The 15,670-nt window shown below is 36.2% G+C and overlaps 4 protein-coding genes across 4 annotated transcripts in view; 3 read left to right on the top strand and 1 right to left on the bottom strand.

Annotated features, from left to right (window-relative positions):
* On the top strand, positions 1 to 288 carry MONOS_16595 (uncharacterized protein; the record flags this gene model as incomplete). The annotated part of the gene is made up of 1 exon (XM_067869491.1): positions 1 to 288. One exon carries the CDS (start codon positions 1 to 3, stop codon positions 286 to 288), a length of 288 nt encoding a protein of 95 aa, XP_067733647.1.
* Positions 289 to 618: 330 nt separating this feature from the next.
* Positions 619 to 1,224, bottom strand: MONOS_16594 (uncharacterized protein; the record flags this gene model as incomplete). Its single annotated transcript, XM_067869490.1, has 3 exons — positions 619 to 662; positions 728 to 958; positions 1,059 to 1,224. The coding sequence occupies 3 exons, from the start codon at positions 1,222 to 1,224 to the stop codon at positions 619 to 621; spliced, it is 441 nt and encodes a 146-aa protein (XP_067733648.1).
* Positions 1,225 to 6,795: 5,571 nt separating this feature from the next.
* MONOS_16058 (uncharacterized protein) lies at positions 6,796 to 7,215 on the top strand (the record flags this gene model as incomplete). The annotated part of the gene is made up of 1 exon (XM_067868966.1): positions 6,796 to 7,215. One exon carries the CDS (start codon positions 6,796 to 6,798, stop codon positions 7,213 to 7,215), a length of 420 nt encoding a protein of 139 aa, XP_067733649.1.
* Positions 7,216 to 13,707: 6,492 nt separating this feature from the next.
* The window catches only part of MONOS_17118 (uncharacterized protein), a gene marked incomplete at both ends in the record, with an annotated part of 3,341 nt that continues 1,378 nt past the window's right edge, over positions 13,708 to 15,670 (top strand). The window contains 10 exons of the mRNA XM_067870007.1: positions 13,708 to 13,769; positions 13,825 to 13,940; positions 14,027 to 14,114; positions 14,194 to 14,313; positions 14,724 to 14,831; positions 14,934 to 15,029; positions 15,120 to 15,210; positions 15,261 to 15,362; positions 15,414 to 15,569; positions 15,635 to 15,670. The exon at positions 15,635 to 15,670 is cut by the window's right edge and continues 72 nt beyond it. Of these exons, the coding sequence (XP_067733650.1) occupies positions 13,708 to 13,769; positions 13,825 to 13,940; positions 14,027 to 14,114; positions 14,194 to 14,313; positions 14,724 to 14,831; positions 14,934 to 15,029; positions 15,120 to 15,210; positions 15,261 to 15,362; positions 15,414 to 15,569; positions 15,635 to 15,670 (975 nt within the window). The remainder of the gene's footprint in view (positions 13,770 to 13,824; positions 13,941 to 14,026; positions 14,115 to 14,193; positions 14,314 to 14,723; positions 14,832 to 14,933; positions 15,030 to 15,119; positions 15,211 to 15,260; positions 15,363 to 15,413; positions 15,570 to 15,634) is intronic.

Here is a 15,670-nt window from a genome sequence, read left to right on the forward strand (position 1 = left end):
ATGTTTTGTTGCTTTTTGGATAAAGAGGAAAAGGAAGAGGAAGAGGAGGAGGTAGAGGAGGAGGAAGAGGAGGAAGAGGAAGAGGAAGAGGAAGAGGAAGAGGAGGAAGAGGAAGAGGAAGAGGAAGAGGAAGAGGAAGAGGAAGAGGAAGAGGAAGAGGAAGAGCAAGAGGAAGAGCAAGAGGAAGAGGAGGAGGAGGAGGAAGAAGAGGAAGAGGAAGAAGAAGAAGATGGAGGAGGAGGAGGAGAAGAAGAAGTTGATGATTTTTTTGTTTTGAAGAATTTGTGAATTGGGATGGGTGATGGAGACGAATGATGTTTATGATGTATTTTGTTTGTTTTTCTTTTTGTTATTCCCCTTTCTCTCCTTATTGGAGTACTGATAGGGGCATCAACGGCTTGATATGGAGAAGAATTTGTTGAAGAAGAATTTTTCTCTGAACTGGTTTTTGAATTTTTATTGAGTTGAGATGATGTTGAAGAAGAAGAAGATAGTTTTTTATTTGAAGAAGAGTTTTCTGTAACAATTTCATTTTCCCAGGCATCTTCATCAATAAATCTGGCGTAATCTGGCTCAGCTCGCTGCTTTTTCTTTGCTGACTGAAGCGAAGTTGAAGCTTCAGTCGAATGGGCTAACATCCAGTTGTTGCCCTTTTCCCAGTCCTGTTCATTTAAACCTAAATAAACAGAGAAAATTATTCAAAAAAAATATTTAAATAATTTCAAACCACTTCTGCAAGACGGAAGATGAGGTTTTTCAGGCGGGATGATAAATCCTTGGTTTTTTTTTAATGTTTGTTTCGCGTAAATAAATTTGCCTTCTGTCACATCATATCCATAGTCCTGTAAATCGGATAATGATGTGTTTCGAGACAACGCCTGTAGCATTGTTGTCTGAGTGTGCAACTGAGCGTTGTTGTACACCACAGACAAGTCTTCAAGCAGCTTTATGTGATATTCTGTTAGAAAAAAAAAATAATAAACAAAAAAATAAGAAAATGACAAGGATGACAGTTCAGAAAATTTTCTATATAAAAATTCAAAAAATCAAAATCAAACCGTTCAATGACTTCAGCAAATTGTTAATAACTGAAGATGATTGCCTGTAAGTGTAAAACAAATAGACAAGCAATGAATCAACGTCATCTCCGCCAATTCGTTTAATTTCGTTCCAAATAACTTTGCATCGAGAATTAAGAGTTGATTGAGGTTTCGTAAAAGACATAATTGGGATTTTTTTGATTTTTTTATGGGAAAAAGCCACATTTCTTTTTTCTCGTTAAACACTATGTTTCACACAAAAAATAAATATTTGTTCAATTTGATATTTTCAAAATGATGAATTGATATTGGTAACTGATATCACAATTTTTTGTCTTCAAACAAAAACCAACGCATAAATGTATTTCATTCAAACTGTTGTTAATTACATAGCAATAAAAATCACAAACAAATAGATGTCAGAAAACACTTAAATTATGAATAAATATAACAAAACGATAATCATCATAAAAATATGCGAAATTAAAAATTTCGATCACAAAAGTGGTCACTAATTTTTCTTCGGATTTTGCAACAAACAGACATTAAAAGATGTGGGGAAGCTGTCTGCGTGGAAATCTGAGAAAAAATTAGTGACCACTTTTGTGATCGCCAGTCATTTCAATTTTCAGTTTTATAATAGTTCCGATCGTTCAACGGATCAAATCTGATGAGAACCTTAATAAAAGTGTTTTTCTAAATGACTGGCGATCACAAAAGTGGTCACTAATTTTTTCTCAGATTTCCACGCAGACAGCTTCCCCACATCTTTTAATGTCTGTTTGTTGCAAAATCCGAAGAAAAATTAGTGACCACTTTTGTGATCGAGATTTTTAATTTCACATATTTTCAGGAAAATGGAACGTATTTATAATTTTTTGTATTTTATTGTGTCAAAAATAAATATGCATTAATTTTCATGTGGATATTTTTGTGAGAAAAGCGCAAAACAATTAATGTATTTGAACCATATTCTTATTTTATGACAATTATAAAAGCTGCAATAATAGCAACCAATACGATTTTTTTCATAAATAATTTGTCAGCCCGAGATGGAATATCAGTGAAAATGAAAGAATAATAATACATCTTTCAGAAATGCATCTGAAACTGCATTTTTTTCATCGAATTTTTATATGGAGATTCATTGTGTACAGTGACAGAACAACAATTTTGTTCGCATTTCAATATATAGAACATTTGATGCTTATAACAGACGTCAAATATCAAATAGAATTTGAGTTTTCATGCTCTTATTCTTTTTAGTCATTTGAAATTTAACTATTTCAATCATGCACCAGTTTGAAGCTTCAACATTTCATTCATCCACAACGCTGATGCGATATAATATTCTTCTTTTGCATCACGAGGATTTCACTTTTTCCTGTTTGCTGAGATTTTCAAATATGACTTATTCCGATTGCACCACAACAATGCATTTTACTCCTGCTGAAAATGTCTTCAAATCCATTTTTTGCTCGTATAATTCTTCTTCTTCCTCTTCTTTCATATTCGTTTCCTTCGTCTTTATCGAAGTCGTCTTCTCTTCCTTTCAGTCTTCTTTTTCTCCGCAAAATTCAGAATGTGTTCATTTTGTTAATTTGTTTCATCGTCTTTCTCTTCCTCTTTGCCTTCCTATTCTTCGTCTCTCATCTTCAAAAACAATCACCTAATATGCTTGCTCTCTCAGCACAACGATTAAGCAACCTTTTCACATCATTCCGTTCGTCCGCTGTTTTCCGCAATCTTTATCTTCTCCTTCTCTTTCTTCTTCTTTTCGATATAATCAAAATTACCAACAAACTTCTTAAAGAAAATGATAAAAAGTCTTCTTTCACTTCTTCTTCTTCCTCTTCGTCTTCGTCTTCCTATTCTTCTTCTTCTTCTGTCTTCTTCTTCTTCTTCCTCTTCCAATTTCTGGTTTTTTGATGAAAACAAACCTTCCTCCAATGCCTTCACGAAAAGAAAATGATGGAAAAGGGAATAACAGAAAGGAAGGAAGGAAGGAAGAAGAAGAAGAAGAAGAAGAGAATGCAAAGCATGTTGCAGCTCCGGAGAATTTCCACAACGAACTAACTCGAATGTTTGAGAAGACATCTACTAAGGAGAAAGACAAGCGGAAGATGAATGAAAAGATTCCCAGAGAATGAGCTGACTGTAGAGGCGAAGCGGGAGATTTAGGAAAAATGGATGATGGCTTTCTTTCAAGCAGAAGAGAGAGAGACAAAGGAGGTGAAGGAATATAAAATGCTTTGATTTCTGGTGGATTGTTATCTTCATAGGACAGCACGAGCAGAATGGGACCAAGCTTGTTAGCGATGGAAGTTGTAAAAAAAAAGCAGCAAAAGCAGATGAAACATATAGATCTTCCTCCTGGTCCAGTCACAAAATATATTTAGCTGAAGTTGGTTCAATTTTAGAGAACAAAAAATACGAAATTGACAATATCTGCTAATAACAATTGCTGCTGAAGAAGAAGAAGAAAGAGAGGCAAAGGGTCGATAATCCGGGAAGAGAAGGAGAGGAAGGTGCGCTGACAGTGCTTGTGGCGCAAAGGAGGTTTGATGGGAGTGACGGAGCAGACGCAGAAATGGAGGAGATTAACGTCATCCAATACTCGCAACATGCACAGAATACTTTGTGTGCTTTTCGCGACAGCTTTCTGTGCGCTCCATCACCGAGGCCTTCGTCTGACCCTCAGTTCGCGATAGATTTATTTCGGAGGAAGCAGTAGAAGGAGTGGGCTCCTGAGATTCCTCAGGTTAACATCGAATGCTCACTGTTTGTTTCGTGTGTGGTGTAGGATGTGAAAATGAATCTGTTCTATGAACAGAATGAGAACTCGATTTGGAATGGCCGGTCGTTGGTAACGGATGAGAAATTTGAGGCGAATGACCCGCTCATCTTATTCACAGGCACCATTGCGAAGATCTCTTGAAAGTGCCGCTTTCTGCGCTGCATGGACAGGCACAATGGAAGAGAGAATGGAAGCTTCAGTGGAATCTACCAGTCTGAGTTGGATTTTTTGTTGTCTGATTCGAGCAGGGTAGAAACACAGGCGTAGAAGTTTATCACATAGCCAAAGAGGATTGCGAATGAAAAGCAGACTCAGTTCACGTCACAGAACAAGGAAACAGTCGAAGAGGCGAAGTTGGACGCGCCCAGTGCAGCAAGCTTTATGAGACTTGTAAATGAAAATGTCTATCTTTGGGGGAAATAAGCTATTAACATACAAGATTGACTAGATTTTCAAAGAAGAAAGATTTAAGGAAAGAGATGAGAGCCAAAGGCTGCGGATGTTCTGAGCTCGACGAGAGAAAAAAACAGAATTTCAGACGGATCAATGTTGGTGATGGAGAAGATTGGAATAAATGTTTGTGTTTATTTTCTTTTTATTTAACAAAGAAATATTATCAATTTATAATTAATTGCTTATTTTTATTTTTATTTCATATTCTTTTAAAAATTTTGAACTATTTGCTTTTATTTTTCTCTTTTTCTTGTGAACAGACATTCTTGACAGGGATTTGTTAGTTGATCGCATTGGTCATTTTGTGAGTGTGTGCATTGACAACCTGCATCGAAATGCCTGTCTGAACTGCCTCTGCATAATAATCATAGAGACGCCAAATCTTTCCACTCTGCTGTGACCTACACAAACAATCTCCATAAAACTCTGTGCGAGAAACAATGAAGGCACAATTCCTCATTTTATAAGGTTTTCTATATTATTCTATTATTTGTTATTTTTCACTTTTATTCCATTTCTTGTTTACAAATTAATTTTATTCAATATTTTATCTCAATTAATTCAATCTAATAATATTCATACATATGAATCATCCCTCATTTAATCACTTTTTTTAATCAGTTTCGATCGCGAAGCATGGACTGCGGATCTCTTCCAGGATAGCTTCTCAGAGTTTCTGCTGCCATTGGAAACAGAACAGAAAAAAAGACTGAACAATGTGCCATCTCCACCGCACCATTTGCTTCAACAGATATTTCGGTGTCGCCGATGACTGCCTCCTTTCCACACACGCTGGCTTTCTCTTTTCAGAGTCCACTTTAGATATCTTCTCTTCATCATCAATACCTTCTTCTTCTTCTTCCTTCTCAGATCAGTCATCCACAAACCGCTTTATTGTTTTTATGATCGAAAAAGTCAAACTCCCTTCATCCAAAGCAAACATCCTTTCATATTTCTCACAAAAGACCATTCTTTCTCCTCCACCTCCAATTATCATCTGAATATATTTCTTCTCCATCACCCTCCAGAACTCCTTCTCCTCCACCTCTCAACAGCTCCATTTGGTATCGATTCTTTTCTTCTGCTCCCTCCAAATGCTCTCATTCTTTCATCAAATATCCTCAATAAGTTGGACACCTTCATTTTTCACCATATCAAGTTCCACAACAGCTACCACATGCCCACGCCTTACGGGCTTTGCCGGCTCTTTAACATTAACCAACTCATCGCAATGTTCTTCTTCTTCTTTGATGTCCTCCTCCTGCTGAAGCGACATAATAGTGCAGGATGTTCTGTTCTTCCCATCATATTCAATCACTTTCAAGTCTGCAGCCCGCTCCTCAGTCAGTAAAGTTGTTTTTTTCTGCCTTTCCAAACTTTGTGCCACCGTCGCTGAGCTTGTATTCTTCACATTTGTGATTTGCCCGTTTGTGCGTGTTATCGGCAGAAACGAATATTTATTCAAATGGATCTTCTTTCTCTTCTTGTGGAGATAGAAGCAAAAATGGCTGTATAAGTTGAATGATTAGCAGTTTTCCTGACCTTCTTGTCTTGCAGTTGTTTGATGAAGTGTCATTGATGAATATCCTTTTTTCAAGCACGAGAGTTTTTCAACAAAAATACAACAACCAGATAAATGAGTATTTTGCTTATTTTTCTTCTATCGCTTGCAACAGCATCAGATGATGCGTATAAGAAATTATTGTTTGCTTTTGAGAAATTAATTAATGATTCTGCTGTTTGATAAAGAAGGAGAAGTTGAGAAAGAAGAGGTTGCTACAGAATAGGAAAAGAGAATGACAGAAGAAGATACTCGCCTTTAAAGATATACGAAGTAATCTTATCGTGTTATTCATCTTCCTCGTCTTCTTCCTCGTCTTCTTCCTTTTCTTTTGCGTCGTTCATTTCTAAGTCCCCCTCCATTGTCTCGTCCTCTGATGATGCTGCTGTTAGCATCAGGTGGGTATTGGAAGTTGCATCATTCTCATCTCTTCCTCCTCATTCTCTTATTCTAATCCTTCTTCTTCTCTCTCCTCCTTCTCGACCTCCTTCCACTTTCAACGCTTTCTGCAAATTTCTTCTTTTGCTGGATAAGGAGCTCTCCAAAAGAGAAGAAGAAGATGAAGGAGGAGAAATTGAGAGAGAAAGAAAGTGACAAAGATTAGAAATAGCATGTTTCAACTTTAATAATTTCTTATCGTACTATACACACAAAAACTATTCTGTTGCTTCAACTACATCTTCCTCTTCACCTTCAGCTTCCTTGTCTTCTTTGTCTTTATCTACGCAACATTCTATTGCACCTTCTTCAGAAGACACATCGCATTGCGTGTGCTCTTGAAGGGAATCTTTGATAGCCAGCAATTCATTGCTTTGATACCAAGATGATCATTCGCATATTCATTGTTAGCTACATGCCCGTTGAGAATTATAAACAAATCGACATTCCAATCTCCAAATACTTCTGTTCTATCATGCCCGACAATCGAGTTGTCTTTCTGAGTGATGCTTTTCATGAAAGTGAACAAGGGCTCTTTCACAGAAGCGACAAATGATTCGCACATAAAATACACATCTCTTCCGACACAGGCCTTGTTGGCTGAAAACACGATATTGGTGATGGAAAAGGTTGTTGACGACACTTCTGAATCATCCTTGTACTCGATCATGAGAGCACCGCCTCTTCCTCCAGAACTTGTATCCTCGTTCACAGAACAGGTGGAGAAGATGGTGTTCCTCACAGAAAACGAGTTGGCAGGGGCAGATGATGCGAATGAGATGTATTCGCCATTGGTGGGAATCTGTTGGCGTTGTGGAGCTGAGTCGATGTTGGCGATTGTGCAGTTGGTGAGGGAGAGGGAGAGGGTAGGGGAGTTGGCAATAAATGAAGAAATGAAAGAAGAGAGAAGAAGAAACGAAGGATGAATGGAATGAATTCCATTGTATATAAAGGAGCGATAGAGGGCGTATGTTGAATGAGAATTTCAAAGAAACAATAATGGAAAATATTGGACGAAGAACAAAGAGGATGGAGAGAGAAGTCAATAAGTGATAAGATCAGGAGAAGAGAGAGAAATAGAAGAATTTGAATCAACTGTTGTTCTTAGCAATATTTACTTTTCCACAATTCCATCCAGTTACTGAATCACTGGACTGGAACAGATAATTTGTTATGTTGAAACATTATTAATAATAGATAACGAACAGTTCTCTTTTTTTGAATATCAAAAAAATAATAAAAAATAAAAAAGAAAAAATTTATACATATTTTTGACTTTTCCAATATCTTTTCATTTTTATTTTCCAATTATTAGTACTGTTTGGAAAATTGAGAAACTTAACTTTTTCATTTTGAAGTTTTATTTATTCGTTTTTTGAAATTTTTAAAAAACTTGATCTGAAATTTTCCATTTTCTCTCTTAACATAAAAGGGGTGTGGTTTTTGCATATGATAATAAAACAAATATTTATAACAGAAATAAAAGTTAAATACTTGCAAAAAATCTATTTTTCTCTATGATCAATAAATACCGTTATAAATTTTATTTTTTCAATTTTTGATCTTTTTTTATGATATCAAAAAAAAACACCCATGTTACGTAAAGTTGTGACTCGCCATAAAGAGATTGCAATGAACTATGTTAGATAAAAAAATAAGCGAATCATTGTTTTGACCAGTCGGATTTATGAACAAACTTTGACAAAGCAATTCAAACAATGTGAATTTTTTCTCAAATAAATTTTTTTCAAAGAAAATTGAAAGATAACACAAATATATAATATGGCTGATCCTTTTTGAAATCACATTTTTGTTCGGGTTTTGATCAAATTTTTAATCTCAATGGGGTTTTGAAAAAAAACTTGTTTCTGCAATAACAACATCATGGACAATTAGTGTTCACTTTTTCAACTCATTTTTTTCAAAATCCTATCGAGATCTAATTTATGATCAAAAGTCGAACGAAAGTGTGATTTCAAAAAGGATCAGCCATATTGATTCTGCAAGATATTTTGATGGTTATTCAAATAATTAATAGTAGGTTTCTTTGGAGATAAGTTGAAAAAAAATTTGTCTGTTCGTTTCTGTTCATTTTGTATTTTCAATTTTTTCTTTTATCAATATTTTAGACCTGGTTTTTTGAGGTGAAATGGATCATAACATGTACGATATATCACAACTGAAACTTTCTCTCGATCTGTTTGCACTTTTGATTTGATAAGAAATTTATTTCAAAAAAAGGATCGGTCAGAATTTCGAAACTCAAAAATTTGTGTATCTCGATGGGGAAGGGGAATTGAGTCAAATCCTTTCACCCACATCTTAGTTATTAATTATCGGTGATATTCCAAAATACAAAAAAAATTTTTTGAAAAATTACAAAATATTCACATTTATTGACTTTTCTTCACTCATGTTATCGTAGAAAATGAGAAAAAATGAGTATTTATAAATTTGATTCAGAATTTTCATTTCATATAAAAATATGTATTATGTTGGCAATAACTTCTACTGTTTATAGAAATAATAACAGGTTAATATCTGCAGTATTTGTGGAGATATGAATTTTTCAATGTTTTTTCAGTCATTTTTCTGTCAAATCAGAAATTATTTTTTTCTCATAAAAGAGAGGTCGATTAATGATTTGAGTTATCCACATCATCTAGTTTCCCATCCATGTATCCTGTGGTTTATTATCCTCAAAATCCCATGGCTGCCAATAATGTTATATATAATAAGTTATCAACTCTGATAGAGAAGTTATCCCCTTTGTAACTTATCTGATCCTTTGTAACTTGTGAGTGAGTGCACATAGGGATAACTGGCTTGTGGCAGCCAAGCGTTCATAGCGACGTTGCTTTTTGATTCTTCGATGTCGGCTCTTCCTATCATTGCGAAGCAGAATTCGCCAAGTGTTGGATTGTTCACCCACTAACAGGGAACGTGAGCTGGGTTTAGACCGTCGCGAGACAGGTTAGTTTTACCCTACTGATGAATAGCAAAATTATTGTCAAGATGGTAATTCTAGTAAGTACGAGAGGAACCCTAGAATCGTATAATTGGCATTTGCGGTTAGTTGAGAAACTAGTGCCGCGAAGCTACCATACGTTAGATTATGACTGAACGCCTCTAAGTCAGAATCTATTCCAGAGAAATAGCTAATTAAGACAATTGAAGGATTATATTGATAATCTCCTGGGCATGTTTCCTGCAAAGGAAAGAATTGATTTTTAGATAAAAATAGAGATATGGAAATTAAGACCATGGCCATCGAGGATATTTGACAACCCTCCTATCTACGGTCGGCGACGATTGGATAAGGGAAGATCCTGTAATGGGATGTGTGTAAATGAGGTCATATCTTCCAGGTGTGCTGTAGAATAACATATATGACTAGAATATATTGTGATGGGTCTTGTATCTCCTTTAAATGCCTTGTGGATCGAAGTTGGTATATAGACTGAGATTCTATATTATACTGCTTTGCAAGGGAGTAAATTTTAAGGAAATTGAGATATTTTATTTCCAAGTCGAGGATCTTGAAGGATTGGTTGTACCGCCTTTGAAAGATTTGGCCGGAACGGTTGGTCCAATAAAAACATTTGGTAGATGTATTTAAACGGATTTCATTAGTTTGGAATTAAACGTTTCATCTGCTGGACCATTTTTGCCTGGCTATTGTAAAGATAAATGAGAGTATTGGTAAAGGGGTCATGCCTGAGAAGGACGGATTAGACGAATCCTTGTTATCAGAGGGCTGTGCGTCTCAGAGTGTTTTGTTTGCACGATTTACTGAGGCTTAACTCTGAATATTGTCCAATTTAAAAATTTTTGATTAAGTAGGAAACGAAAAAAAAGTCCGTTAAATTAATTAACCCCACAAGTAAATGTTTTAAAATTCATAGATATTCTCTTTTCAGCTTGAAAACGTATGAATGATTGAATATAAAAACATTGAAATTGGACTTTGGTTGGAAAGCCTTAATAATACCATGGATGAAGTACTACCCCCCGAATTAATTTTGGGAAAGGAAAAAATAAATGGGAATTTGAGGGAATCCAATGTGGGAAAAAGTCATAAAGGATGAAACTTTTTTGAGTCAAAAATTTGAAGATTTCAAAAAATAAGTTTCTATTATTCCTTTTTTAAAAGGAGTTGAAAGAAACATTTTCAAAAAGATGATGATATTATCCAAATTGGTTAATATTCATCATTTCTTTGAAGTATTTTTTGAGTCAATTTTTTGACTTCAAGAAAAAAAGTTTCTATCTCTCTTTAAGGAGATGAAAGAAACTTCTTCAAAGATATGATATTAACCAAATTGGTTGATTTTCATTGAAAACTTTGAAGTTTTATGAATCAAAAAATTGACTCAAGGATAACGATTTTGGGGGTCAAAAAATGACTCTTTCAAAAAAAGTTTCTAACTTCAAAATAACAAAAATTGAAGGGAAAAATTAAGGAATAAGGAAGAAACCTCCACGAGGGGTGGGGGCCGCGCGACAAACGCGGCAAAAGGGCGGGGAGCGAAAGCGACCGAACTTTTGCCGTGTGGCGCGTCGGCCATTGGGTGGGACTCTTTCCAATCAAAAAGTACCTTTATTTCTTTAAAAATAACTCCATCAAATTGTTCCTCTTGCCATGTTCAAATTTGAGGGTTTTCAAATTTTTATTGAAAAATTTTTCGGCTCCCCCCACAAAAATTATTATTGATTTATAACTTGTAACTTTAAAAAATTTTTAACTCTTTCTCAATAATTTTCGCGAGATGGATGAATATCTGCGCGCAGGAATGATGTGCGCAGATTTCATCCAGCGAGCGCTACAGGAGTAGTAGCGCGAGATTGTTATTCATAACCTCGCGGTTAGCGAGAAAATTTTGAAAAATAAGGAAAAAAAGAGGTCATTTTCAATGGAGAAAATTGATATTTTTGTGTTATTTTTTTTAAAAAAAATACAATATTTTTGTGATGAAATATCTTTTTAACTACTCTTCATAACTTATCATTTGATATAATTTTTATTAAAATCTGACATGCATTCCTCATGCTGTCATCATTTTTTATTTTTTTCTAACTTTATATATTTTTTTATAAAATTTTTTGTTTTTTTATTTTTGATGAAAATTGGATGAAAGATATATAATATGATAATAATAATTGTGATGATATTATTAAAAGAATATTGTTTGTTATGGTTGAATTATAATGAAAAAATAACAATCTGAAATATCAACAAAAATAAGATACTTTTTTGTTTGCTCAGAACCAACCATCAACATCAATGTTCTTATATATTATTATTATCTATATTATATCTATTATATTATATATGAAAACCAATTGAATTCAATTTCTTATTGTGATGTTATAATTTTTTTAATTTATATCATTTTTTAAAAATATTTTTTTATCTCAACAACTGACTTTTTCTTTCCAACAAAAAAATTCACATATAATGTTATAATGATATAGTATATTATATATTTTTTTGATGTTTGTCTGTTCAATAATTTTGGAGATAAGAAAATATTTTCATTTTTTCATTCATTTTTCGAATATAAATTAATTTTTTTATTTTTTTATAACTTTCATTCCATCTCAATTTTATTATCAAATAAATAGTAATCACATAATATCTCTCTGTTATTTTTATTTTTATTATTGAAAGCAATCCTCTAATGAAATAAATTTTTTTCCATAATTTTCAATCATAATTAATATTTTTCTATTTATTTCATGAACAGATAAATTTGAAAATAATATTTTGTATAGGTTATGAGGGGTGGGGAGTGTGTTGGTGAATAGTAAGATTGGTAACAAACTGTTTTTGAGAAGTCGAATTCTTAACATAGAAAAATGGTTTTGATCTAGATCAAACTTTTTTTTAAAAAATAATTTTTTGATAAGAAGTAGGAATTTGTGGTTGATGAAAAGTTACGTATATGGGTAATATTATTAGAGGAATTGATTGGTATTAAAATCAGAAATTAATCGATTCAATTTGTGAAATGATATGTTAATTAAATTTTTTTCAGTCAAAATTTTGAGAAAAGAAATTTAAATATCTCGATGAATAAATTTTTCTAAGTCGTGAGACTTCACAGAAGTGTTAGTTGGACCATTTGTGAATTTTTGAAGTCATGGTCAAATTTTTGAAAAATGTGAAAATTTCATTTTTTCTGATTAAGTTGAATTTAGCTCAAGTTAGTCAGAAAAAATGAAAAATTGGTGAAAATCGGTTTTTATGAAAGTTGTGATCGAAACTTATGAAAACACAAAAAGTTCGGATAATTCGCGAATAGTCCGCTGAATTTTTTTCTCGGGCCAGATTGGTCTGGTTAGTGAGAAAATGTGATATGAAGATTTTGACTGAAAAAGTGGTGATCATAGATCAACGACCGAAAAATATGGGGTCTCAGATTCCTTTGATAATTGGCAGGTGGCAAGGACGTGGGCCCCTTATAAACATACTCGAATCTAAATTTTTTCTATCGAGCGGTTGTGGCAGGGCAGTGCGGACAAGTTGGTGATTTTGACTGAAAAATCGAAAAATATTTTTTTTCTCGAAAATTTCAAAGTCGATATAAAAAAAGTTTATACACATGAATATGCATTGTAATGTTGTATATTGGTGATTTTTGGTTGGATACGCTTATCTGTAGTTTTTGAGCTATAATCGAATTTTTGAGTGAAAATGGTCATTTTTGAGGTAATTCGAGTATAACTCCAGAAGTTATGGCAAGATAAATATGCAATTAATATATGATATATGTGCATATAGTGCAGTAATAGCATGCATATGGGTGTTGGTGGCGGGGGTCTGGCAGGCTGTCCAGAAAAGAAATAAAAATTTTGACTTTGACTGGGGGTGCCTGGTTGGTGAAGTCACAGAGAGCGAAGGAGAGGCAAGCGGCTGAATCGAAACACATATGACCGGCACAGTAACCCATGCCCGGATGTGGCCAAACGGCGTCTCGATCGGCCCAGTGGTTGGTGAGAAATCCGATCGGCTAGTTGTTTTGAGTTCGGTTCTGATTTTTTACATAGAAAAATGACTGGGGTGTATTGACTTGGGAGAGCTGCGGAGAGTGAAGGGAGGGCAAGTAACCGGAGTTAGAGGGATATGTTGGGGAATGTTAGTTGGGGTTGGATGTGGTGTAATTGCTAAGATATCTGACCAGTGGTTGCCAAGTAACCATTTCACCAATATATTTTTTCTATGAAAATTGAATATTTTCTATGTAATTTTTTCTATGTGATATTGACTGCCCGACCTCGAAGGGCCATCTTTTTCGAAAAACTCACAGACTCAATATGAGTTTGACTGGAAAAGGAGTTGATTGGAGGATATCTGTGGAAGGGCTGATGGGCAGGGCTGGCAAAGGCCACAGGGCAAGGAGCAAGTGAGGCGGGCTATGTGCTGGGCCAATGGCTGGGCAGGCCCTGTGGCTTGGCCTGGCTCTATCCCACATATACTGTATTTTCCCCAGTCAGAAAAAGTGACTGAGGGTACAATGTTCTGGTGGTTATAGAAACTCAGGTGTTGGAGCCAGAGCTCCAGAAACAAAAGTGACAGTGTGCGCACAGACTGTGGCTGCACGCTGGGCAGGGTGCTGCTGGGCGCCTGTGTATCCTTCTGGCTGGGTGGGTCAGACACTCACTTTTTTCACTGGGAAAACAGACTGGAAAACCATCTTCGTTGGGCCGTATCTTTTTATCGGTCATAACTTACAGCTTGGGTGATGTGGGCAGAGTGGGCTTGTGGGCAGTGGCTACAAGGCTGGGTGGTGGGAGTGTGGCTGGGCTGGCTGGCTGGGCGGTGGTGTGAGAAAAAGTGAGTGAAAAATGACAGGGCCAGTCATTGAGGTACCCCCTCTCTTTCAACGAACGTATCTCCTCAGGTGTTGGAGGGAGAGCTCCAGAAACAAAAGTGACGGTGTAGCGGGGGACCAGGGCTGTGCAGTGGGCAGGGTCTGGTTTGTGGGCTGTGGGCCGGGCCGGCTGGGTGGGCTGTGCACTGGGTTTTGTTCAGTCACTTTCAATGAAAAAACCTCAAATATGGTGAAAGACCCCGGGTGCCCAGACCAGAAAATCCATCTTTTTCGAAAAACTCATAGACTCAACTTTACTACACTCAGGTTTCCTCGATTTTTGTGATTTTTGATACTAGAAATACACTATGAAAATGGAGTGTTCGAAAAACCTGCTTTGATACTAAAAAAGGTGAAAATTACACTACGCTGAGGTTTTCGTTGTGTAGTGTAATAAGGATGAATTTGATACTAGAAATTTGAGCTCCTAGGAAAAGTGACCAAATTACACTACGCTTCGAAAACCTCGGCGTAGTGTATTTTGAGGTTTTTGATACTAGAAAATTTTGTCTATGAAATTTCTCTATGAAAAATACACTATGGACCCCTTATGTTCACAGACTCATAGTGCCTCAGGGGCAAGTCAGCGAAACTTCTCGTTGCCATAGAGGGTCTCGCTGCACACTCGCTCTACACAATGGTGGTAATCTCATTCAGCTCAGGTTAGGGTTAGGGTTAGGTTAGGGTTAGGGTTAGGGTTAGGGTTAGGTTAGGTTAGGGTTAGGGTTAGGGTTAGGTTAGGGTTAGGGTTAGGGTTAGGGTTAGGTTAGGGTTAGGGTTAGGGTTAGGGTTAGGGTTAGGGTTAGGGTTAGGGTTAGGGTTAGGGTTAGGGTTAGGGTTAGGGTTAGGGTTAGGGTTAGGTTAGGGTTAGGGTTAGGGTTAGGGTTAGGGTTAGGGTTAGGGTTAGGGTTAGGGTTAGGGTTAGGGTTAGGGTTAGGGTTAGGGTTAGGGGTTAGGGTTAGGGTTAGGGTTAGGGTTAGGGTTAGGGTTAGGGTTAGGGTTAGGGTTAGGGTTAGGGTTAGGGTTAGGGTTAGGGTTAGGGTTAGGGTTAGGGTTAGGGTTAGGGTTAGGGTTAGGGTTAGGGTTAGGGTTACTAGGTTAGGGTTAGGGTTAGGGTTAGGGTTAGGGTTAGGGTTAGGGTTAGGGTTAGGGTTAGGGTTAGGGTTAGGGTTAGGGTTAGGGTTAGGGTTAGGGTTAGGGTTAGGGTTAGGGTTAGGGTTGGGTTAAGTTTGGGTTAGGGTTAGGGTTAGGTTAGGGTTAGGGTTAGGGTTAGGGTTAGGGTTAGGGTTAGGGTTAGGGTTAGGGTTAGGGTTAGGGTTAGGGTTAGGGTTAGGGTTAGGGTTAGGGTTAGGGTTAGGGTTAGGGTTAGGGTTAGGGTTAGGGTTAGGGTTAGGGTTAGGGTTAGGGTTAGGTTAGGGTTAGGGTTAGGGTTAGGGTTAGGGTTAGGGTTAGGGTTAGGGGTTAGGGTTAGGTTAGGGTTAGGGTTAGGGTTAGGGTTAGGGTTAGG

The sequence above is a fragment of the Monocercomonoides exilis genome (genome assembly GCF_001643675.1).
Source record: "Monocercomonoides exilis strain PA203 chromosome Unknown scaffold7-2047599, whole genome shotgun sequence".
In the NCBI taxonomy this organism is placed as follows: Eukaryota; Preaxostyla; order Oxymonadida; family Polymastigidae; genus Monocercomonoides; species Monocercomonoides exilis.